The 26,913-nt window shown below is 33.4% G+C and overlaps 2 protein-coding genes across 6 annotated transcripts in view; both read left to right on the forward strand.

Annotated features, from left to right (window-relative positions):
* The first annotated feature begins 1,924 nt into the window (after positions 1–1,924).
* On the forward strand, positions 1,925–9,096 carry LOC129909116 (uncharacterized). Its single transcript, XM_055986077.1, has 2 exons — positions 1,925–2,154; positions 2,217–9,096. The coding sequence occupies exon 2, from the start codon at positions 2,334–2,336 to the stop codon at positions 8,868–8,870; it is 6,537 nt and encodes a 2,178-aa protein (XP_055842052.1). The 5' UTR covers positions 1,925–2,154; positions 2,217–2,333; the 3' UTR covers positions 8,871–9,096.
* Positions 9,097–15,801: 6,705 nt separating this feature from the next.
* LOC129909119 (insulin-like growth factor 2 mRNA-binding protein 1) overlaps positions 15,802–26,913 on the forward strand; it is a 79,766-nt gene continuing 68,654 nt past the window's right edge. Inside the window, exons 1-2 of one of the 5 annotated variants that reach the window (XM_055986087.1) lie at positions 15,803–16,070; positions 16,137–16,270. In XM_055986087.1, the coding sequence (XP_055842062.1) occupies positions 16,200–16,270 (71 nt within the window). In that variant the 5' untranslated portion in view covers positions 15,803–16,070; positions 16,137–16,199. Of the gene's footprint in view, positions 16,271–26,913 lie in introns of all 5 variants that reach the window. The other 4 variants (XM_055986084.1, XM_055986086.1, XM_055986089.1 and 1 more) reach the window with 4 other exon arrangements.

The raw sequence follows: 26,913 nt of genomic DNA on the forward strand, positions 1-26,913 counted from the left end.
GGAAAACACAAATTACGGGCAGTAAGTTGTTCGTGGAAATTGTGTGAAAACGTGAAGGATTAATTTTGTTATATTGAAAATAAACGAATGAAAAAAAAAACACATACATATAGGAAAAAAAATATGAGTCTATTTTGTATAGATTCAATAGTAGCAGCTAGTTATCACTCAGAAACTCCTTTTCGATATAATTCGGGGTTATAATTCGTATTCTTATAAAAGTCACCTAAATAAAGGTAGGTACAGCATTTCAAATCCTCATAATAATATCGAAATTAGTTTTTTTTTTATATAAATTTAAACACGTGTATAAAGAATAAAGCAGTAGGCTATTAGATATTATATCCACCTATATAAAAATAATCAGTTCTTGTGACGTCATTCACTAAGAAAAGACAGTACAAGAAGTGAAAGTTTTCAAAGACTAATCGCCTTATGTAACTGTCTTTCGCGTATAGCTATATAAATGTAATATTTTTCTATTTTATAATATTATAAGAAAAAGAAATAACCTAACTACGTCAGCCACAATAGATGAAAAAGAAACGAGCGGAATAGAAATCATATGAAATTGGAATAGTGGAAGTTTTGATGTATTACAAACATACAGCAAATGCAGCACATGCGCAAGATGTTAAAATCTAAGGTCCTTGCAGACGTCATTGAAAGTAGGTACCTAAGATAATTTGATATAAACTTTCCCCTAAACCAACTAAAACTCTTGGGGTTGATTTGATTTTAGTGTGGTGGTTTCCCCTGTAGCAATGAGCGAATCGTTCCAATAATATGTAATATTTTTTATAGTAAATTTTCCATTTACCAGATTTTTCTTTCTTTATTGTATATGTATATGGTATACATGCAGCATTTTTGGAATAAAGAATTTGCTTAATGAAATAAAGAAAAGCTTTCGAGCACCTGAGTACTATCTTTGAATAGTTTTTACGTAGCATACGTACGTAAGACAAGAAGCCATTTGTCAAGATGAAGATTGTAGGTACATGTGTAGTGTAGTTCTAGCTCTTTGTTTTAATGTTTAAAGGATTTATGAATCCAAAAATTATCACATTTGCATGGAGCTTAGATTTTCCTAAAAATGTCTCAAAAGATTTTCATAAGAATATATTCTAATAGAAATAATTTAATTTTTAGCTGGAGTTACTCCACAAGACAGGGTTTTTTGTTTTTATATTTATTATTTATTTTTATATTAATTATTTAAATCTTAAGAGCTGCTGTCGAAACAAGTAGTTAAGTGTCTTCATTATGTATGAACCAGTGGCGTAGATAGGGGGGGGGGATCAGGGGGATATATCCCCCCCATTGGAATCGATAAATTGTACAGTATAACCAGTCATGAACAAATAAGTTGAAGAAACGCACTCTGAAAAAAACGCTATGGATTTCAAGTTCTTGATTAGCTTAAAGGTTATAAATATGGTTTACCAACTATCGTTGTCATTAAGTCGGTGTTTCAAAGAGTGAGTTTAGACTTGGTCTAAGCTATTGAGCTCGTCAAAGATTGAAGGGATCAACTAAAAATTAAACGGGCAGAAGACGACTCATTTTCGAAAATGTTTGTAGTTTTGAAAAAATAGCTGAAGTCCTTGGCGTTAAACATAAGAGAATAGGGAAGCGACAAAAGAATCATTCGAACCCTTCGGTTCAAAGAACAGAAAAGAATATTTTCGTGTTACTGTTGTCAATCTTTTCCTCGATTTCTATGTAATGGACCTCGGAGAAAAATGTACAAACCATGAAAACATACTAAGGGTTTTCGGTTCTGTCAAAGGATTCTTCGTCTGAAATAGACAAAGCAGCTAAAGAGTTTAATGAAACTGTTTAGTTTTACCACACATTTGGCTCAAGGACCATCTTCTATTCTTCCACAGAGAAAACTAGACCACATAAAATAGAACAAACTGTTGGCAATGCTGTACAAATTGTACCAGAAGAATCCTCCCGTTGAGCTTACAGCTCCAAAAAGTAAAAATGGCGGATTTGAACTTCCGCCTTTTACAACTTGATTTACTACCAGCCGCCATTGTGAAAAAATCACTTAAAATTAAATCTTAGCTTAAATCTTAAAAACTAACTTAAATATACTAAGATACCGATTAAACATAAAGAAAATAAAAAGAAGAAAAAACTATTGTAAGTAGTATAAAATAATACCTTTCTATGTAAATATATTAAATAATTTATTTTAATAAAAGGTTAAAACTTCTGCTTGAAGATTCAAACAAGTTTTTTCAGTCGGAACCAATACGTTCCAACATTTTTTAACAATAGTGCACCCCGATCAAAAAGGCCAAAACCACAGCAACTAAAGTATGCCGCCAAAAAAGACCCAAGATGCCTTCTTCAAATCCAACAAGACACGCAGATCACCAATACAAGATGAATTCAATTGCTGCTCATGCGACCAACCGGATTCCTTTGAAGACATGGTCCAATGCGACAGATGCAAATCGTGGAGCCATTTTACATGCGCCGGAGTCGATAGTTCGATACAAAATCAACCTTGGACATGCGCCACGTGCACGACAGGTAAGTCTACTCATTTACCTATTAGTACAAAAGTAGTTTTCGCGTCTGCTGGTCAGGATATTATCCCAATAGAAAATATTAGCCAAACCCCTGTCGTCAATATTGCTTTAAATACTACGTCTTCATCAAATATAAACGCCTTAACCTCCGATGACATAATTTCATTGGTGCGTGCTACGACAATCGATTCGAATCAAAACGTCACATCAAGCCTAATGCATGAAACGAATTCTGCAGTTTACACTACATCTGGGGTGGAACCTACAGCGAATGCAATTGGTCTTGCCTCTACATACGATGCGTTGACGTATACTGTAGATTCCGTCAATGCCTGTTTGCCTCATGCTTCTTTAAATGCCCCATATGATCAGTCTATATTCACTTCAGCCAATAGGGTATTTGTATCTTCTGCCTTTGGTGGAAAAACAACATATACTACAAACGTTAACCCATATCCTAACGAAACCCTTCCAATAAACAGTCGTCTAAGCTACGCAGCGTTTCCGTCATCGAATGTTGCTTTGAGTCTCGCAAGTACCATCAACCCAATATCATCATCAGTCCAAATTACATCTTCCTCTGCTATGAGTAGTACCCAACTTCCACAAAACCATATGCCTGCTTCCCATGCGACCATCAAAAAATCCAATGTTCAGGGTAATACCTCAAAGAGTTTGTGGTCCGTTAGCACCAGAGGTTCTGCAAAGCTAAAACTTGAGTTGCAGATGTTGGAGGAGGAGAATCTTTTGAGGGCGAAGCGTGATCAAGAAGAACTGAAACTGAAAGAAACACGGGATAAGGAATACTTGCAGAGAAAATATAAACTCCTTCGTCAGCTAGCGGATAATACATCAGAATCTGAGGAGGATGACGCCTCTTCATCAATAACGAAAGTTAAAAGCTGGCTGAACAAAAATCCGAACGACAATCTCGCATCAACAACGATCAGCTATCCCCCAGCGAGCAATACACAGATTCCACACATGCCAAAACATGTGCCTCCACCGCAACTTAAGAAGTCAACATTGCACCATCAATGCGCGTGGCAACCTGAGCAGCCCTCTCGACCACTAAATCAACCACACAACCATGCCTTTCCACCACCGCAGCAACAGCACTCGTTTGCCATTCTACCTTCGCAGCAACAGCAGTCATTTGCTCTTCCACCACCGCAGCAACAGCAGTCGTTTGCTCTTCCACCACCGCAGCAACAGCAGTCATTTGGCATTTACAACACCCATGCTCCTCTACCACCCCAACAACAGCATTCATTTGACATCTACAACTCATATCGCGGCAACTCTTCAACTCAACAGATGTCTGGCCTACCTCCGTTTGGACTGTCCAACCATCATGGACTTTCAAAAGCCAATATAGCGTCTCGACACCTGATATCACGAGATCTACAAAGCTTCGCAGGAAGCCCAGACGAATGGCCATTGTTTATTTCGAATTTTTGTAGAAGTACCGAAATATGTGCCTTCACAGATGAAGAGAACCTTGTAAGACTACAAAAATCGTTGAAAGGAAAAGCTTTGGAAGCAGTTCGAAGTCTTCTTATTCAGCCGAGCTGCGTGCCTCGCGTTATATCTACACTCAAAATGCTATACGGAGACCCAGAACTGGTTGTTCATGCACTGACACAAAAAATACAATCAACACCAGCTCCCAAAAGTGAAAAATTGGAGACTCTTGTGAACTTTGCGCTTATTGTCCAAAATCTATGTGCAACCATTGAGGCTTCGGGTTTAGTAGCCCACCTTAACAACGCAACAATTCTGAATCACCTAGTACACAAACTGCCTCCGACTATCCGCCTTGATTGGGCGAGACATAAACGAGGAATACCAGATTGCAACCTGTCCCATTTTAGTATGTGGATATATGAGCTTGCTGAAGCTGCGAACAGCGTTCTTTTACCTGACATTCCGTCATTCACATCCGAATATAAACAACAAGGAAAAAAAGACGCTAAAAAAGGTTTTCTCAATGTCCACGATGATTATGCAAGCCCTGATGTCCTACAAGTAATAAAATCCAGATGTTGTATATGCCAAGGAGATTGCGAGTCGGTCGTCGACTGCAAAGAATTTTTGAAACTCAACCGTACATCTAAATGGGCAGCAGTAAGAGAGCACCAGTTATGTCGCCGGTGCTTACAAAAGCACAGTAATAAATATTGCACTTCCACCACTGTATGTGGCAAAAACGGTTGTACATATAAGCACAATAAGCTTTTGCATAATGATGAACAACTGACATCTAAGGCTGGACAGATTCTACTCCATAGGCAAATGTACTGCAGCGCTCACAGCAACAACTCGGATCTCATCCTATTCCGTGTTGTGCCCGTAGTGCTTTACAGTAGAAGCAACAAAATTTACACCTTCGCCTTCCTAGACGATGGCTCCTCTCTATCTTTAATAGACGAAGATATTGCTAGAGAGCTGAAGTTGAAAGGAACTCCACGGCCTCTTTGCTTGCAATGGACTGGGAATACCCACAGGTACGAAGATAACTCAGAAATAATTTCTCTTCAAATATCTGGCACAGCACCAAAAGCAGAAAGATTTACCATTGCAGATGTACACACGGTCAAGAAGCTACAGCTGCCTGAACAATCTGTAGACTTTGTTCGTCTTCAGCAACAATATAAACATTTGAGTGGATTACCAATAGAATCATATGAGCGCGCGACACCACGATTGCTTATCGGCCTGAATAATTCCAAGTTGAGCCTTCCCTTGAGGTATAGAGAGGGAAATTCGAATCAACCAGTTGCGACTAAAACACGTCTTGGTTGGATGGTGCATGGCTGTTTTGGTGCAAAACCTGCCGACATGACATGCCCTTACGAATTTAATGGCTTTCATTGTTGTGAATGCGACGATTCTGAATTACAGCGTTTGGTGAAAGGGTTTATTTCAAGTGACACCTTTGGAGCTACGAACCTTGAAAAGACAATTCTATCAACTGAGGATCAACGTGCATTACAATTGCTAAATACTTACACCATTCGAAGAAAAGGGCGCTTCGAAACATGTCTTCTGTGGAAGACCGATGAAATACATATGCCCGATAGCCTTCCAATGGCCAAAAAGAGATTGTCCTGTCTTCACAAACGCATGAAAAGAGAACCACATTTAGCTGAAACACTTGACAATAAAATTAAAGAATACGTGTCCAAGGGCTATGCAAGAAAATTGTCTGCTACCGAATTATCTGTTGAAAACCAAAAAGCTTGGTATCTTCCGATCTTCCCGGTTTACAACCCAAACAAACCAGGAAAGGTGAGGATTGTGTGGGATGCGGCAGCTAAAGTTCAAGGCGTATCCTTAAATTCAATGCTACTCAAGGGTCCAGATCAACTAACCTCACTAACCTCGGTTATATATAAATTCAGAGAAAATCCCATTGCAATTTGCGCAGATATTATGGAAATGTTCCATCAGGTACAGATAAGGAACGAAGACCGCAGTTTTCAAAGATTTTTATGGAGCAAAAGCGATAAACAAGAGCCAGATGTATATGTGATGAACGTAATGACCTTTGGGGCGACATGCTCCCCTTGTTCTGCCCAGTTTATAAAAAATAAAAATGCTGACGAGTTCAGTCAAGCATTTCCTAGAGCTGCCCGTGCCATTAGGGAAAACCATTATGTCGATGACCTAATGGACAGCGTAGCTACCGAAGAAGAGGCAATTCAACTGGCCAAAGAGGTTCGATTTGTGCATAGTCAGGGTGGGTTTAAAATAAGGAATTGGATTTCCAATTCGACGTCGGTCCTCAAAGCACTGAACGCAGAACCCACAGATAATAAAGATTTAAACATCGATGTGGAACTGACCACAGAAAAAGTTCTGGGAATGTGGTGGTGCACGTCAGTAGACTGCTTTACATATAAACTTAGTAAAAGCATAAATAATTCCGAACTGCTTTTCGGTGTCCGGCGTCCCACGAAACGTGATGTTCTTAGGATTCTTATGATGATTTTTGACCCTTTAGGCTTGATAGCCCATTTTCTTATGTACGTCAAGGTTCTATTACAAGATATTTGGCGCTCAAAAGTGGACTGGGACGAAGAAATCAAAGATTCTGAGTACACGAATTGGCTGAAGTGGGTCAAATTCTTGCCTTCAATGGAAACGCTCCAAATTCCTCGATGCTACATCACTCATAACCCAAAAAGCGACTTTGAAAGACAGCTACATGTTTTCGTAGACGCTAGTGAAAACGGATTTGCTGCAGTAGCATACCTGAGAAATGAGACCGTTGATGGAATTGAGTGTTCTCTTATCGGCGCTAAAACAAGAGTTGCTCCTCTGAAAAATCTTTCAATACCCAGACTTGAGTTGCAGGCTGCTGTTTTGGGTGCCCGATTTGCCCAGAGTATAGAGCAGTCGCATAATATGAGCTTTTCGAAAATTGTTTTTTGGTCAGATTCAAAAACTGTACTCAGTTGGATTCGATCGGATCACCGAAGGTATAAACAATTTGTGGCCGTCAGAGTAAGCGAATTATTAGATCTCACTGACATATCAAAATGGCGATGGGTCCCCACGAAGATGAATGTAGCTGATGAGGCAACAAAGTGGCAGAAGATCCCAGAATTCAAAACCACGAGTCGGTGGTTTACTGGACCCCAATTCCTTAAGCTACATCAGGAACATTGGCCACAGGAAACTCCCATTAATGAAAACGATACAGAAGAAGAACTTAAAACATGCTTCCTCAATATCCACACATCTAGAGAAAATATATTTCGTTATAATGAAAACTCTAACTGGATACGGTTGCTGAGAAGTACAGCTTTCGCACTCCGCTTTACTTATAATGCGCGTAGTAAGAAATTTAAATATGAGAGATCGGTCGGACCCCTTTCCCGAAAAGAACTTCAGTCTGCCGAGGTTGCACTTCTTAAAGAAGCTCAGTATAGTGTGTATGCTGAGGAAATCGCAGACTTACAAGCTAACCAACTGATAGAACGATCTAGTATATTATACAGTCTTTGTCCAGGTTTGGATGAAAATGGCGTCATGAGGGCAGTCGGAAGGATTCAGTATGCAGAAGGGGTCGATGAGAATATGAAACGCCCAATTATCCTTCCAAGAGATCATCGAGTGACCTTTCTAATTATTATGCAGGTACACTGTAAGTACCACCATCAACACCATGAGACGGTAGTCAACGAAGTTCGGCAAAAATTCCACATATTACAACTGAGAGCTGCTCTAGCCGCAGTAAGACGGGCCTGTCAGGTATGCAAGAACAATAGAGTTAAGCCACTTCATCCTATTATGGCCCAACTTCCACCAGCCCGGCTTGCTTCCTTTTGCCGTCCGTTTTCTTTCGTCGGAGTAGACTACTTTGGACCAATGAACGTAACCATTCACCGAAGAACAGAAAAAAGATGGGGTGTGCTTCTGACATGCCTCACAACTAGAGCGGTACATCTTGAGGTAGCACACTCACTGTCATCGGACTCGTGTATTTTGGCGATCCGAAACTTCATAGGCCGTCGTGGAACCCCAATCGAAATGTACAGCGATAACGGGACAAATTTCGTTGGGGCTGAGAGAGAGCTTCGGGAAGCACTTCAAAATATAAACCAAAACAAGCTCATAGAAACCTTTACTTCAACATCAACTAAGTGGAAGTTCATCCCTCCAGGATCGCCGCATATGGGAGGAAGTTGGGAAAGGCTAGTAAGATCTGTAAAAACTACACTTTACCAAGTTATGCCAGACCGGAATCCTTCCGACGAACTTCTCCGTAGTATGCTCATCGAGGTAGAAAATATCGTTAATTCACGACCGTTAACATACATCCCTATCGATAGTGAAAACGAAGAGGCACTTACTCCTAATCATTTTCTGCTAGGCTCTTCGAGTGGTTCTAAACCACTAGCAATATTTGATGACGACATAAGGGTGCTAAAAAATAATTGGTTAATATCTCAGCAGTTCGCGGAACACTTTTGGAAACGATGGGTACGAGAGTATCTTCCCACAATAACTCGTCGTGCAAAATGGTTCGAGCCAGTAAAACAAATAGAAGTCGGTGACATAGTAGTCATCACAGATCCAAACAGCCCCAGAAATTGCTGGCCAAAAGGTCGAGTGGTACTGACCAAAACTTCCAAAGATAACCAAGTCCGCAGCGCCTTTGTCAAAACACAGTCGGGTGTTTACGAAAGACCTGTGATTAAACTAGCGGTCCTAGACCTTACGAATTCTCAAGATGTAAGTCCACGGAAGGATCTACCTGGGGGAAGTGTTGGCAATGCTGTACAAATTGTACCAGAAGAATCCTCCCGTTGAGCTTACAGCTCCAAAAAGTAAAAATGGCGGATTTGAACTTCCGCCTTTTACAACTTGATTTACTACCAGCCGCCATTGTGAAAAAATCACTTAAAATTAAATCTTAGCTTAAATCTTAAAAACTAACTTAAATATACTAAGATACCGATTAAACATAAAGAAAATAAAAAGAAGAAAAAACTATTGTAAGTAGTATAAAATAATACCTTTCTATGTAAATATATTAAATAATTTATTTTAATAAAAGGTTAAAACTTCTGCTTGAAGATTCAAACAAGTTTTTTCAGTCGGAACCAATACGTTCCAACAAAACACAATAAGATTTCCTTATGGTTTTCATCCAAAAAGGAAATATTATTTAAGCAATCGGGTTTTCCTTAATTCTTTTGAAATATGTACTTTTGTAGCGTTTTGCCAAGAAAAAAAAAAAAAAAATAACATCATGTCGGGGATCGAACTAAAGACCTTAACTCTCTAGTGGCACATCTTCCACCTATACCAACTCAGTATAGAAATATTGGTCACAATTTTTGTTCTAGTGCCAAGTTGAAAAATTCGAAATTATGAAATTTTTACTAAAATTTTAAAAAGATTTTCTCCATGAAAATAATATTTAATAATTAATTGTTGATTTTAATGAAGTTTTTTCATGAAACAGTTTAATAAGAAAATCTGTTAGTTTTAAGGTGGTCCTGGTCATATTTTTCTCTGTGTGAAGAATTAAAAACTCAGAAAAGATATTTGACCAGAAGGAATAATACTTCCTTTATGAAAGCGCTCGATAGGTGCCCCGAAAAAAGTTTTCATACTATGAACTGACCATTAAGAAAAAAAAAAACAATAAATAAATATAAAGGCTTGGCCACACTGGAGGGTATGCGGTAGCGGTACGGGTAGCGGTGAAGGTACTTGTATGAAAAAAATTCCAAACTGACACATCAACGTTCAGGTGTGGAATTTTTTTAGTACAAATATCGTTACCGCTATACCGCATACCCTCCGGTGTGGCCAAGCCTTAAGACTTTTATTCCTTTTAATTAGATTAATAGGCCAATCACTGAGACAAACAAATTGCTTAAGGTCTCATAAAGTTGACCAATTCAAAATGCAGTTGAGTAGAATCATTGCAAACTTTCGAAAAATTTTTAACATTTGTCAAGACATTACATATATTATAGTTTTAAATTTGGAGGTCAAAACTGTCAAAATAAATTCAATTTGCCTCATTTAGACTCTAGTCGAAACAGACTATTATAGTCTAATGCATGCCTAGAATACTGCTGGCGCGAAACGAAAATTTTAATAAAATTAAGCACAATGCAATCTTGAAAGAAAACTTATGTAGTTATGCTTTTCGATTACACTGGTCAACAAGGTTTTTGCCACAAGAACCAAAATATACTTTTCTAGTAGTTTTTGATGTGCTGAACTCGAATCTGAAGTCAGAAAATTGTCATTGGCCTCCGTTTTTGAAATATTACCGTTATAAAATGCTAAAAAACGTCATTTTGGCTGTTTTCGAGGTTCTGTTTTAATGTGGGGTAATTCATTACAAACAAATTTGTAAAGGTGATTATAAGAACAGATATTCTTCTTTCAAAAACTGTTTAAATCTTTCCGATATCTCTTTTAATGCCCGAGATATTTAGAATTTAAGTAGCGGTCTTTGAATCAGAAACAACACTGGCCAACCAAATCAAAATTTGTTTGCCACAAGAACCAAAATATACTTTTCTAGTAGTTTTCGGGGTGCTTAACTCGAATCCGCAATCAGAAAAATTCTGTTAGCCTTCGTTTTTGAAATATTACCGTTATAAAATGCAAAACGGTTATATTTCAAGAACGAAGGCTAATAGAATTTTTCTGATTGCGGATTCGAGTTAAGCATCCCGAAAACTACTAGAAAAGTATATTTTGGTTCTTGTGGCAAAAATTCTGTGACCAGTGACTTAAACTTTAGATTAAATTTAGTTTCTCTTTAGCTTTTTAACTGAAACTTAAGATATCTCGAGCAATAAAAGAGATATCGGAAAGAAAAAAGTATATTTTGGTTCTTGTGGCAAAAATTCTGTGACCAGTGACTTAAACTTTAGATTAAATTTAGTTTCTCTTTAGCTTTTTAACTGAAACTTAAGATATCTCGAGCAATAAAAGAGATATCGGAAAGATTTAAACAGTTTTTGAAAGAAGAATATCTGTTCTTATAATCACCTTTACAAATTTGTTTGTAATGAATTACCCCACATTAAAACAGAACCTCGAAAACAGCCAAAATGACGTTTTTTAGCATTTTATAACGGTAATATTTCAAAAACGGAGGCCAATCAAATTTTTCTGACTTCAGATTCGGATTCAGCACCCCAAAAACTACTAGAAAAGTATATTTTGGTTCTTGTGGCAAAAAAAAAGTTAAATTTTGTTGACCAGTGTTATTTAGAGAGTTTTTTTGACGTTTGCATACACATTTCACTTTCCCGCACATTTTTCGCAGACGAAAAGAGTTTTTATGGCACACTTTTTCTTAACCTTTTTTGGTAGGTATATGTATGTGTGTATATTTTGACAAAAAAAGTTTTCCGAAGTTTTTTAAATTTTGTTTTGTTTTGATTTTGACAGAATACTCGACGTTATTTTTCAATTGTATTTTCGATTTTACGCAGTACGCAGCTGAAGCGAAACGAAATTTGCGAAATTATCCCATTCGAGCTCTAATGATTATGTCATAAGTGTTTGAAGGTGGCCATATTGAATTTTTTTCTATTTTTTAACCGACTTCCAACTCGTCAGTATTTCTTTTTTTTGTGTTACGTCATAACTTTGGATTGAGTGAACCAATTTCGATATTTCGTCCAGTTTTGATAGAATCCATGGAAAAGGTAAAAATCTATGTTTCCTTCCATGGAAGTCGGTTTTGCTACTTTTTTTTTTGATATAAATGATTATTTTAAATCAACCTAAGAAACTTTTTTGTAATTTCCTAATTTTCTTAATTTATCGACAAAACCTTAGTAATTTTATGTTTATACTCGTTTAATAATCTTATCAAAATTTATTTAGGACTCTTTTCTGAAAATTGCATCGCGTATATTTCGAAATATTAACATTTCAATGCAACCATGCCAAACTAATTTTCGCTTTTCTAATAAAGCTTTTTTAAAATCTCATTTTCTCCTCTTTTTTTTATACTAAATATTTTTGAAACATTTGATGATTACCTATTAAAATCCACAAAATAAACAAATTTAAAGGTAGAGGACCGGCCTGCCGCCCCTTCATCTGGTTTGTGCTTCATTGAAAAATTCAGGGCAAAATATCAAATGTCACACCCGTAAGGTCTACTTTTCACACTCGTAAAAGTATGAAAGGAAATATTTATGATAGTTTTTCACTGGCTTGAACTTTTAAGTTCACCAATGAGAGAAAGCTTAATTTGGATAGCCATAGCCTAGATGGTGTACACATCGGTTTTTCCATTTTTAATCCCAGAATCTATGATTTTCACCGAGGCGAAGGTGGGAAAGTGTATGAATTGGCAAGAGCGCCGGTTTTCCACATTTTCTTTGGTAAAAATGGCTTAAGTCCGACTTAATTATTTGCTGCACTTGTTGTACTCCCACTACCAAGTTTATTTTCTCGAAAACTTCAATTGCTGTCAAATTCTCACGAAATTAACTTCATTTTTTGTCACTTTTGGCGCTCTCTCGACCAAAAGTTTCCTTCCTGATCGTTTTAGCTAACCATACTTGTCACCTTTGTAATTTAAATACACAATCGGACCTTTCTAATCCTCCAGATTTTTCGCGGTTGGACAAGCCCTCTTCATGGTAAGCCTTAATTTTGCCCATTTCTGCCTGTGTCAAGGGTTTTTCACGCTTTATTTAAAAATAACCGACAAATTTTACTTATAAAATTTTTATAATGGGTTAAAATTAATTTGCCAATTGTTTTGCTTACTTTTGGTTACATTTGATTTCGATAAACCACACTTTTAATGTGCCTTTATAATTATTTCGCTCCGGAAACGCAAAAAATAATTGTTTAAATTAAGTGTAACGAATTAAAGAAAAATAAAGGGTGGCAAACAATCTAGTATATACTTGTCTTCTTATTCGTGCAAGGAGTAAAAATTAAATATCCTTTATATGGTTTAAAAACGAATAAAATCGACTGCCTTTATAATTATTTCGGTGGGTGTATTGAAATTTATGGTTTTTTCGTACAAATCTATTTTTAAGGAATTTTATTTTGGGTCCAATTGACGAAAAGCTATTCATTTGAGGGTATGTAAGTCAGTGGATTTCAAATATGTAATAAAATTAAAGAGTTCCAAAGATTTTTCTGAAAAAAAGTTATCAATAATTATTTACAATATCTATCTTTGATTTTATTTATAAAACGGAGGTTGATGTTACTTTCCATAAAACCCAGTTTAAATTTAGATTTTCTCACTAAGAAACACAACTAGCTTAGGAGAGGTTAAAAGTTGCAATTTTCGTTGAAAAACAAATAAAATAATTACTTGTTCGATTTTTTGCATCACAAACGCAAAATCTTAAAATATTAGTTCCGTGAATTAACCAATTTGTGGAGAAATCAACTTTAACGACCATATTATTCACTAGTTTAAAAAATACATCTGGATGTAAAGAAATTGAAATGTCAAAAATAAATCCAAATCCATAATATTCACTATCACACAAAGAAAAAAATAGTCATTTTAACTATTTTTAACTATTTCCATAGTTAAAATCGGGATAACTATTTTGGATTTGGATTTATTTTTGATATTTGACAATTTTACATCCAGATATATTTTTTAAACTAGTGAATAATATGGCCGTAAGTATTTTCTAAGGTAGTAGGTAGTGAATTTGGCCATTAAGATGGCTGCATTTACAAAAATTATTTTTTTTTTGATTTTTTTGACTGGCAATTTTTTCTTGTATAGATTTAAAGATTTAATGAACGTTTAACGGATATATTATTTACTAGTTTAAAAAATACGTCTGGATGTAAGGAAATTTAAATGTCAAAAATAAATCGAAATCCATAATATTCACTACTTAAATCCAATCTTAAATCCAATTTTTTAAACTCAATCTCCTTATATCTAAACAAATTTAAACTGCTCTGTGGAGCTCTATTTAACTTTATAAATACAGATGAAAAGTTCATTTTCACAGTGTTCTGTTGTTTTTTCAAGTATTTTGTGGAGGAAAAATAAAGATAAATGCAAATTATACAACATTTATTGAATAATCACATAATTTTTTTGAGTGAATAATATGAACAAAAAATTAAATCATTGGATTTGGATTTATGAAATTTACATAGGTTTAAGTGATTGGATTTAAAATTTACTTTTATCCAAACTTAATCCTCAGTGAATAATATAGCCGTAAGACTCCACTGATTTCGTTAAACGTGTATTGATTACGTCTGTAAACCAACTGATATACCTTTTGAAAAAATAGTTTATATTGAAATGCCATGCATTTACACGTGCTGTTACAAGACATTGACACATTTGGCTCACTACTCACTCTCACATGTTTATATTCATGGTAACAGCTTTCGGACCTAGGTCTTTCAAAATGAATCATGCGGCAATGTGGCTTTGAAACAAATGTACTCTGTTGGAAAAGGGGGATGCCACTATATCATATCACACACATGTGTAGTTTTCTATCCAATTTTTTTTCAACAATTATAGGCAAGAAAAAGGAAAAAAACATAATAACTAACGCGACAATCAACCCATCCATTAATCCCGATCTTTGCGCTCGTCAAACGAGCTAGAGTATACCCTTACAATAACAAAATTCCATATTCTGGCATCCCTTTTGAAATAGAAATAGGAATACTGAATACAATAGACAAAGGATAACCAGTTTCCTAGAAGGTAGGCCATACGCTAAATCCACAGATCGGACATAAATTCGTATTCGGAACACCGGTCGATGCGATGGTAATAATTGTGTATGCTGCTGCTTCTGGCTGATGATGATGTGCGTTCTAGGGTTACTTTCATTATAACGAGGGGTGAAAGAACGATAAGCAACCCGAGGGTAACATTTTTTTTGCTGTCTAATTCTAATTCCTATTTCATTCCCCTCGCTATTATATATAGGATCAATAAAGAGGTTTCTATTCCAACACCGCGATGGGGACCATAAGACCGGGACAGGGACACATTTTCCATGTGAGAATCTACTTTCTCTCTATCGCATGTGTTATGGAAAAAACTAAACTAAACTTTTCAAGAAATTCGTTAAGTTTTTTTTTTTTTTCGTTACACATTATCTCGATGTTCTTTAGGGGAAATCGTTCTCTCTTCAGAGATTTTCATTCTATGAAAACATACAACCACTATGATGTCAATTTTCCTCTTCGTTAGATTTTCACACACAGTCTGGTGTTGCTCCTCATAGAATTTTCCTCACCCTATATACATACACACGACAACAACAAACGCATATTGTACGGAAAAAGGACGCTTTTCACGCACATTTTCCTCTCATCCCGGGTTTCTTTTCCATCGTTGGTCGAGAGTTGTATAGTTATCAGTGAATCGACACAAGAGAGTTAGAAGTACGAATCTGTAGCCAGCCATTTTGGATTTTCCACGTTTTTTTCTCAAAGCGGATCTAACAAAAAAATTATTTTTAAGAAATTATTCTTAAGAAAATCATTTAACAATTTAAAGAAAATCTGGAAAATTTTAAATTATTTTTAGGAACAAACTGGATAAATCAATTTCCTAAATAGTTTAATATTCCTATTATAGACAGATATAAGTCATATCAATTACGCGTGTGTAACCGGTAAAAAAAAGTGTGAATATACGTGAATACTAATAATATTCACTTAGTGAGAGGAAATTTTTTTCTGAAAACTTAAATATTGTGAAAGTAATTCAAAATAAATAATAAACTACCCGAAATTGAAAATTTGAAATTCATTATTTCAAAAATTGTATTCAAATTCATCTGCTAAATTTATCTGTGTTTCGGCCGTTTATCGTTCGTTCGTCATCTGGTCTTATATTCTAATGTTCACAATTTTTAGCCGTAGTCTTGTTCTCCAAAATTGTTCGTGTTTAAATATTACCAAATTTTGTTGAATTGAATAATTTGATCAACCATATGTGTATTATTTGTTCACAATCAAGTAGTACGCAAATTTAAAATATAACATTCAGTGAGTTTGGTGAATAAACTGACATACATAAATATAGAAATTCTCTTTTGTTAATACATAAAAAAGATCAAGTCTCAAAAAGGATATCCCTTTTTCAAGTTCGTGGATAACATTGATAAAAGCAAGGTTATGCCATCAAATTCTGACTTTCCAGAAGACGCACGTCAAGATTCATCCTCGACTGGTTCAGAAAGTTTAAGGTAGGTGTCTAATTTTATTTTCTTATAAACTGAAAAATGTATTCTTTTGTGAAAAAAAATAAGTTCTCAATTATTTATTCAACCTTGAAAAATCGATTATTATTAGTTACCTTTACTCTTGTTCATCTTCTTTTTCCTTTTCATTTTTTACTATAATGTTGTTACATAAAATATAAAATGTATACCTATTCTTCACATACAATATATTGTAGAATAAAAAAGCTTATTTTCGTCCCTTAACCTTTTTGTGCTTTTCGCTTGAGACGTATACAACTGCTTTTTACTACAAAAGTTGTGGATATCGAACATTTTGGATTTCCTTTCATTAAAAAAGGCCTTTCTTAAGTAGCTAAAAAAAACTACTACGTATTACTACTATTGCTGAACAATGAGTTTTACATATAGATACAAATCGAGAGTTGTAGATTAAGGTATTAATTGAAGATCTTACTACAAATGCATTTTGTTAAGTACAAATACATTTTTCTGTACATTTGTGCTCCCTAGAAAAATATGTGTACAAAGTGTTCTGTTTTGACTGTCATGTGTAAGACGTTAGGAGTTTATGCCTTGATTTACCGTAGAACGATTTACACTCAGTCACAAAAGTAAGTATACACCCCTAACTTTGTTTAACCAAGACCTCAAAAAAAAGAATCTAACACATTTTCGAAAAAAATTTAAATGTGGTTTTATTTTATTAATCATTGCCTACATATTTACAAAAAAAAATTTGTCAAATAATCAATACTAAATGAAAAAGTGACAAAAAATTAAACACAGTACAAAATTTCGCATTACAAAAGTAAGTATACAGAGAAGAAAAAACTATGACAATCGATGTTAAAAGTATAAATATCTAAATTTTTTTGGGAATTAATATATTTTAGGCTACCCCCTAGACTTGACGAGTCAAACTCACTTGAAGGCATTGATTTTACTAGATTTTTTGCAACTTTTGGGCCGAATCTTTTCCACTCTTCCTAAAAGACTCGTTTCAGCTAATCCTTTGAATGCTTCCTTACTTTTCTCACCAAATGGTCCAACAGATGCTAAATAGTATCCAAATCGAGTGACTGGGGGACGTTTGGATCTGGTTTTGAAAGTTTTTGATCAAAAATTCACTCAAAAATACCGAGTTTTGCTTAGGGCCGTTACCTTTATTGAAGAAAATCAATCCATCTTAGCCTAATTATTCGACACTCTGGTGCAGGTTTGTCTATAAAATATCTAAAAAACAATACTCATCCATTGTTTCCTCAAGGAGACCAAATAACCCACACCAAAAGCTATAAGCAAAAACCCCCATACCATAAATCACTGCCGTTTTTACCAGTACCTTCCTTTCTTTTCGGATCTACTTCTTTTATCGGTTTTCTAGAAATATTGCCACATCCATAACTCATATACACGTAAGACAAAGTGTACTGCTCAGATGGACCTGGTAAAATTTGGAGAAAGATACAAAAGTAACAAAATCCCATCAAAAAGCTGGTACTGGTAAAAACGGCAGTGATTCGTTTATGTTATGGCTTATGGGGGTTTATGCTTATAGCTTTTGGTGTGGGTTATTTGGTCTCCTTGAGGAAACAATGGATGGGTATTGTTTTTTAGATATTTTATAGACAAACCTGCACCAGAGTGTCGAATAATTAGGCTAAGATGGATTGATTTTCTTCAATAAAGGTAACGGCCCTAAGCAAAACTCGGTATTTTTGAGTGAATTTTTGATCAAAAACTTTCAAAACCAGATCCAAACGTCCCCCAGTCACTCGATTTGGATACTATTTAGCATCTGTTGGGCCATTTGGTGAGAAAAGTAAGGAAGCATTCAAAGGATTAGCTTAAACCAGTCTTTTAGGAAGAGTGGAAAAGATTCGGCCCAAAAGTTGCAAAAAATCTAGTAAAGTCAATGCCTTCAAGTGAGTTTGACCTCGTCAAGTCTTGGGGGTAGCCTAAAATATATTAATTCCCAAAAAAATTTAGATATTAGATATCGATTTTCATAGTTTTTTCTTCTCTGTGTATACTTACTTTTGTAATGCGAAATTTTGTACTGTGTTTAATTTTTTGTCACTTTTTCATTTAGTATTGATTATTTGACAAATTTTTTTGTAAATATGTAGGCAATGATTAATGAAATAAAACCACATTTAAATTTTTTTCGAAAATGTGTTAGATTCTTTTTTTTTTGAGGTCTTGGTTAAACAAAGTTAGGGGTGTATACTTACTTTTGTGACTGAGTGTATGTACCTATACCTACTTTCATATAAAGAGAAATGAATACAATAACGAAGAAAAAAAAATAAAAAACAAAAAATAAAAAAATATAAAAAATTATTAAAATTATCTTTATTTTAATTGGAGCGATTGAATAACATTCAATTTATAATTTGAGTGACCTCAACTCCAAAAAAACTGATGAGCCCACTGTCGTACCTGGGCGAAACGCTTTATAAATTTTTGGAGTTGAGGTCACTTGATCTTATAAATTGAGAAATGAATACGGTATATTTTATTTGTGAGAAATGTTTATGAATTTCCCTATGATGTATCTCATATTAGAACCTTTTAAATAATGGGTCATATTCATAGATACTGTCTTAGCTGCTCCTAAGAAAGACTGAAGTTTATCCTATTCAAATAAAATATTGGATAAACCATAGTCTAAGATAAACTGATGTCTAAAAACGAATATGAATAAACCCCAATATTTGTCACAAACATAATTTTAGAAGGTATTTTTACTACTGCGAGCATATTTCACAGATTAATGTATTGTAGTTCAGTCCAACATAATTCATACACAAGAAAAAAAAATTCGTGTGTGTTGTTGCGTTGACTACGATCCGAGGTATTGAAACCAATTTTAAAATATTCGGCCATACATTCCGAAGGAACTGGCCACAGAGGCCCTCGGTCTGTAAAGAAAAAAAATTCTTGTGTGTTGTTGCGTTGACTACGATCCGAGGTATTGAAACCAATTTTAAAATATTCGGCCATACATTCCGAAGGAACTGGCCACAGAGGCCCTCGGTCTGTAAACACGATCTAGGCAGAAAATTGATATGATAATTTCTGGATAGATGAAGGAATGTTTGCTCTGATTTAAAAGCTCAGTACTCTATAATAGCAATTTCAATATTCATCTGTCGCTCATTATTTTCAGTATGTTGGAGTAAGGTCCTTTTAAACAGAGCAGGCCCATCAGGGAAAACCTCTGTGTCACCTTTTGATTCTAGCTACTATGGCTGGGATTGTCCTTTTACAAGAATCTTTGTTAGATACCTTAACAGGCGGTTTGCATTTTTATAGCCCAGTAAAAATAAACATATATTTTTTTGAAGGAAAAAATTAGTAGCTGCCAGATTTTTGGAACACATAAAAAGTCCGAAGTTTCTGTTTATTCCACTTATTCAATACTTGGTATTGCCTCCTCTAGCACATATGAAGACGTCTGTTCATTCTGCGAATTAACTTTTGAAGGTTTTGTTGTAACTCTTCTTTCAACGCAGTTTTCAGTTGATCAAGACTGCTTGGAGGTGAATTTCGTTCGAGAATGCATCTTTTCAACATTTCCTAGACATGTTCTGTTCAAAGCTGGCATATTAAAGTATTGAAGATATTCTCAAACCACTCTACCATGCATTATCGTGCATCACACTAAACTGTGGACTAAATCCTTGGGAACTCAACGAAGGTCTAGGAGAGCTTACTAACTCCGTACGTGTTGTAAAGGAGATTTTACTCCATGAAAATGTATGACTCTTAACTAAAAGGTTGACAGACAGATTCAGCAAATCTCTCCCCAAATCTTCTCACAAACATTTTATTCAATAACTTGAATTTAAGATCACTCCTGTCTCATTTGAGAAAATAATCATGAAGTAATAAGAGGACTTTTTCGTAAAATACATAGGGTATGCATTAAGTTTGAGCGGGCGTGTATATGTAAAGTTAGCCCAGCTATAAGATTGTAGAAAATTTTTTCTCTCAAACCTTATATCAACATTTGTGGCGATTGATGAAATTATTGCGAAGTATCTTGCACTTAAATAATTTCCATATTTAATTTTAACTAAGGAACATTTTTAATTCAGTCACAGATTCTGTGCAAAGTTTGTTTATCGAATGTAAACAAACTTTTGAATATTAATGGGTCAAAATCGTGGAGGTGGAAAATTTGATATATTTGTTTCGGTTAGAAAAGTTTAAATTTCTTTTTTTATTGCATCTTATATACCCAAAAACAGAGTTTCCGGACATGTTCATAACTCAAAAACTGATATTCAAATGACGTAAAAACACATTAAAGTCAATTATTTTTAAGTATTTCTTTTCTAAATACTACATATACACAATATTTTTTATGAATTGGTACATCTGTTGCAAAAAAATTAAGTTTTGTTATTTTTTATACATTAATAAAAGTTGTTCCAAGAAAAATGACGCATAAAACCAACATTTCTTAATGTATCAATATTTTAATCATCTAACGTACAAATTGTGCTGCAAGCAGTTTTTAAAGCTGATTTTATATATCTACATAGATTTATCATTCTACGCTTATATTTATGGATATATATAAAATGTATGTAAGAAGCTAGTTTTAGTTTAATATCAAAGTAGCGTACATCAATTAACCGTCATTCCGGGAACGCTTGTTATAGGGTATAGTTAGATTGAAATTTTATTTACACTACAATAAAATCTCAAAAATATTTCGTTTTACTTTGTGACATAAAAAATAAAAATAAATTATGGTCAAAACGTCATTTCCGGGAACGCTCTTAGGATCTGAATAAATAATGTATTCTTACACTCATAATTTTGCATTTTTTGGTTTTTTTACTCAGTATCCTATCGAAGTATGGCTGTAATATACACTTTTATCAAAAAAGTTACAAAAAAAAAACAAAAGAAAAAAAATGACTTATGCCCTAAGTGTTTCGGACGTGCATATAACCATTTTTTTTTTTTTTGTTGAAATCGGTCTCTGATCCAAGAAATAAAGTTATATTTGATTTATTTAAGACCCACTATCTTAATATAATAATATATCATTCACATTAATACTATTTCTAAACCCCTAAAGTCGTTTTGAAGAGATCACCACCATTTCGAGGAACGTTTTTCTAGTACCTACTAATTTTTGGGGTTTTGCAGTAAATTGAAAAATATACATTTTTGTGCTCTGCCCGTTCATGAACCGACAAATTATGGCTAAAGCGAACATTTGAGCATAAAATTTTTATCATAAAACAAAGTTGATTTTTTAAGAATTCGGTCATCGAAATTTCCCACCTCCATGATTTTGACCCTAATACTTTAATAGTGCTTGAAAATGAAATCAAATCACTTCTGTTTAAGAAATCAATGTAGAAGATTCAGCAATTAAGTAAGAAAGGAACCATGTCAGCGAAGTATGGTAAACTTATTTGCGGACCGCAATCAGCCCCAATAAGTCGCCTTAATTTCAATGAGTTCGAAAGGAATATCATATCTAATATGAGTATTTTTTTTATTTAGTGTAATCTGAAATGCAACCAAACATTTATTTGCAACACAGAAAAACTCTTGTATCTACCTTTCCGCATGGAATCCAAAGTGCCCCAATATCTCAAAATGCATTAAAAAAGGGCACCATTGACTTGTTCAACTTCCTCATTACTTTGAAATAATTGATCCTTTAATTCCATAATAACTGACATCGACAGAGAATCATTTGTTTAATTTTGCCTCGTATTTTGCCAAAAATTATATTATTAGGTAAATGCAAAATAAGTAAATCATACAATTTTCTACAAGAAAAGTTATGAAGCTCACAATTCGTTATTGTTGATTTTATAAATATTTAATAGCTGAATTCATCATCCAATTTGTGTTTACTTAAGAAAAGTAATTTTTAAACATCACAAAAGATCTATTTGAAATTTTTCTTGATTCATTTTACAGATCGCCTAAGGAATCTATGGTAACGCTAACCAAATGAAAAAAAAAACTTAATTTTCTCAAAATCGGCTCTAACGATTTTGATTAAAATTTGTATGTTTACTTCAATAAATAAGATCGTATAGTACTTAAAAAATTTTTGAACCGTTATTAACTGTTGGTACTTGTCATAGAAACCTTTTCGTTTTTGACTTATTCGTAAGGAATTCAATCGACTTAAATGAAAATAATAATACAAAAGCTTTCTGAGGTGATAATGTCTTATGAACACTGGCTCCATGCACGAAAAAGTGTGACTCAGGTACCTTCCACTTCCCCTTAGCAATATGGTTTCGCTTTCGATAAATTACAATTTAATTTTAAAGGCCAAGTCTTATGAGGCTAAGTGCAATTTAAGACATTCAATACAAATAATATGTATAAAGTCAGCAGCTCAGGTGCACATGAGGTCGAAGTTTCGATTCCTAAGAAGGCCAATACTTTTATTTTTTTTTTTTTGTATTTTCTTATGACGTTATCACGTACAATTTATCGTCCGTATACTGACTTTAAAGACAACCAATTTGTTTAACTTTGTTTTTATGTGCCAATAAATATTTTTTTTTCGGCGATCAATAACAACATCTTTTTTTTTGAAAAATATTTTTTAAATAGAAAAATAATTTGTTGTTTTTAAATCAACAATTTTAAGAATTATTGTTCTAAAAATTCTTTCTTGTAGGTACTAGAAAATATGACATTTTCCAATTTATACATATAGGTAGATTCAATTAATTAAGATACATACTGCAAAAACCGACTCTCTCTGTAAAAAAATAAACTTATAATGAAATAAAATAAATTTATCTAGATATGTTTGATAGAACATAATAAATAAATATATATAATTATTTATTAATTACTTGAATAATGTTGAATAAATCGATCGTTTTTAACTGAAATGATTCAGGCGCAATGGCAACAAACATAAGACCCGATAAAATGGCGAAAATATCTAAAGAACTACATATTTTTTAATTCTATTATTCAACTTATTTAATTCCCTTTAAAAAGTTAATATTAAAACTGCCTATTTTAAAAACCTGTCAGTATACAATTATAAGAATTATTCTTTTTAATAACCTATTTTCAATAGTTAAACAAAATATAATAAATGAAATAAAATGAAATTAAAATAAACGCTGCATTTTGAACAAAAACTAAAAAAACGACGCATACATAAGAGCACCTATAGAAAAATATATCTCATTTCATGAACACGAGTTTTTCTCTTTGTCGTTTAGTTTTTTTTTTTTTTGCTTCTTAAAGCTTATGTGTACACTCTTTAATAGTAAAATTAAATGACTCTCTTTGTTTGAGGTTTTTGAACTTTGAATATTTGAATGTAATTTAATAATGATATAGGTACACTAAACTCTTATACATCTATCAAAATAAGAAAACTCACACAGATACACACATTATACTGCTTCGATCAGATATATGTAGCATTAAATAAACTTATTATACGCATTTGAAGGTATATTCAATGAAAGAGCTTTGGAATTTTTTAGATGTTGGCAGACAATAGAAAGTGGCAAGTAGGTACCTACCTAGTTTAAAAATAGAAAATCCTTCATAAATCGACACATTTATAAAAATGTACTTACTTATAAATGTGTATTATACTTACCTACCTACTCACTATATATTAAAAAAAAAAATGCATGAGATTTCTTAACAAATTCAATATCAGAACATTCTTTAACGTAGTATGATTTTCCATTGAAATAATTTACTTTTGGAAGAAATCCATTGTCAGGGTCATGAAGAAAACACTCGCAGCTTAGCTATAAATGGTGTTAATTCAATACTAAAATAGTCTCAAAATACACACAATCAAGAGAAATAGCAGACTCTGCATCACTGCAGAGTATCACAGAGCTCTTGTATCATAAGTATCTCACTTACACCATTGCAAAATTAGTGACAACGACTCAAGCAAAATTTTTCACGTAAAAAAATATATATTTTTTAACAAACAAAATTGTTACTGGGAGGGTTGGTGAATTTTACTCCCCCTCTGGGGGCTTTAATGAAAGATTGTAGTTTGGTGTTGTTGATGAAATGACATAGACGTACCTATTTTTTTTGTAGAAGTGGGGTTGGGGCTGTTTGTTGATTGCGAGCAACTTAATCAAGAAATCAAACGAGAAATCATTTTTTTTAATGAATGAACCATCCACTTTGTCTGCCCGACAAATATTAATCGAAAAGAAATAAAAAAAATATATAGGTATCTACATATGTGTCCTTAATTATGAAAGTATACTTAGTCACTTTCTGCATGGTTTCAAGAAAAACAAACCTTATATTTTTATTATAACCGTTTAATGTTATTTCTTTCTTGACACAATTGAAGAATTAATAAACAAGTCTGTTTACTGCAATTTTACTTTGAAATAAGGTTTAATCGGGATCGGGTCAAAATTCTGGCTTCAAAATTCTGCTTTTCAAAATTCTGCTTTTTCAGCGAAAATTCTGTTTTTCAAAATTCTGCTTTTTTCTATTCTGTTTTTCAAAATTCTGCTTTTTAAAATTCTGCTTTTCAAAATTCTGCCAGCATTATATTTGAACAAAAAAATTCTGCTAATTCTGTTTTTTTTTTATAGCATATGCGCTGGCTAAAGTAAAATACACCTCATTAATGTAATTCAACATTGGTACTTTCCTAAATTTTTTTATTTAAGTGTCGCAAATATTTTTTGAAATGCATATACTGACTTTCTTTCAAATAAAATATGTATACTAATTGGAACCGATGTTGTATATTCCTTTTCTTATTCAAATTTTTGATATTCATCTTTATTTGATAAATTAATAAATTTTTAGTTATTTTCGGAAATGTTTAATATTAAAAACCTTTTCTTAATATTTTCAAATTTATTCATTTATAAAACAAAAATTAATTCGCATTTAAAAAATGACAAATTATGTAGGTAAGTAATCAAATAAGCAGATAATTTTTCAAAAAGATGATTTTACAGAATTCTGCAAAAAATTAAAAAAAGGTTTGGAAAATGTTAAAAAGCGCGCGCTTTTTAACATTTTCCAAACCCTTTTTTAATTTTTTGCAGAATTTTGAAAAGCAGAATTATGAAAAGCAGAATTTTGAAAAACAGAATTTTGAAAAACAGAATTTTGAAAAGCAGAATTTTGAAAGCAGAATTTTGTAAAGCAGAATTTTGAAAGCAGAATTTTGACAAAAGAATTTTGACCCCGGCAGAATTTTGACCCCAACCCGGTTTAATCGTTAAATTATACCTAGTAAGTTTTATTTTAGTTTTAATTGTTTTGTTTTTTTTTAGGAAATATGTAGGTACATAAATACTTACACTGCCCAACACAAAAAAATGTTCCTCCATGTCTTATTCAATTGATTTTACTGATTCCAAAAACATTACGAATTCTACAGCAACTCTGTGTTTAAATTATTCATACACAAAAATGCATAAAAATTCATATATTTACTTAGGTATTCATCCGAAATTCCAAAAATAGACTCCGACTCCTAAAAAGAAACAAATGTAATTTTAAGGCTTTCTGAGACCAACTACCTATATTGAATTTTTTTATAATTTATATAATTTTTTCTGAAAAAAAGACCCTTAAAAGAGACTTTAAAATTAGAATCAACATGTACCTACCCAATAAAAAATAAAAATATGTATTTCAAAAACAAGAGCTACAACAATACAGAAGAAGCCAATGATATTTGGGTAGTATCCATAAAATTTGATAAGACTCTGAAAAATTTTTAAAAGTTGAAAATTGTTATCTAGTGCATTTATACTATATTGAAAATTAAAATACAAAATTAATAGTTTTTAGCTACTGCTGCGCACAAACGACATACCTGGACATAGTTGTAAAATAAGAGTAAAACGGTTGTTTTTAGTTCCAACTCCAATGTTTTCTTGAAACCGTTGTTTGTTTTGGCTGACCCACCAAGAGGAAAATAAAATTTTCTAGCCGAAAATTAAGTACCTACATAGGTATAAAAAGGTATTTATAAACAAGCTAATTTTGTCAAACACGATTTGAATAATATGTCCTAGACGAGTTCACATTAGCTTCACTACGCGCGCCGCTTCATTTTGACAGCTATGTGAGTCCGAAGATTTTAAATGAAATTAAAATTTTCTGCCTCATTTGGTTATCTCTTTCTCACAGTCAAATGCAAATGAGAAATCAACATAGAAATGTCAAAATAAATCGGCGGAGGGAAGGTTATGTGAGCACCGTGTTACATATTGTAATAAAGGCTTTATAAATGAAATAATCGGTTTTGGTTTCACGGATTTGAATAAATTTGACCTATAACTTTTTAATTAACGTAATGTGATTACTTTCCTCCAGTTTTTTTAGGTTTTTTTTTAACTGTCAAACTGACTAAAATATTATTTTTTTTTTCTTAACCTCTTATTAACGTACAAGAGTTAGTAAAGTCACAACTTGTGTTTTTTTTTTATTTGATTGAAAAAAAGAGTAGTCCAAAGGAAGGGGTTTCTTTGCCCCAACCAGCGACAACACAATTGAATTATATCTATTAGAACCAAAAGTCTATGACATTGGAAGAATATTAGGATAGATTTTTACGAAGAAATATTCAAAAAAAATACGGCAGTGCCAGTAATTAAGTATTCGGACGT

The sequence above is a fragment of the Episyrphus balteatus genome, chromosome 2 (genome assembly GCF_945859705.1).
Source record: "Episyrphus balteatus chromosome 2, idEpiBalt1.1, whole genome shotgun sequence".
Taxonomy (NCBI): domain Eukaryota; kingdom Metazoa; phylum Arthropoda; class Insecta; order Diptera; family Syrphidae; genus Episyrphus; species Episyrphus balteatus.

Coding starts and splice junctions, on each gene's coding strand:
- LOC129909116 (XM_055986077.1), top strand. CDS start 2,334: ATGCCGCCAAAAAAGACCCAAGATGCCTTCTTCAAATCCAACAAGACA.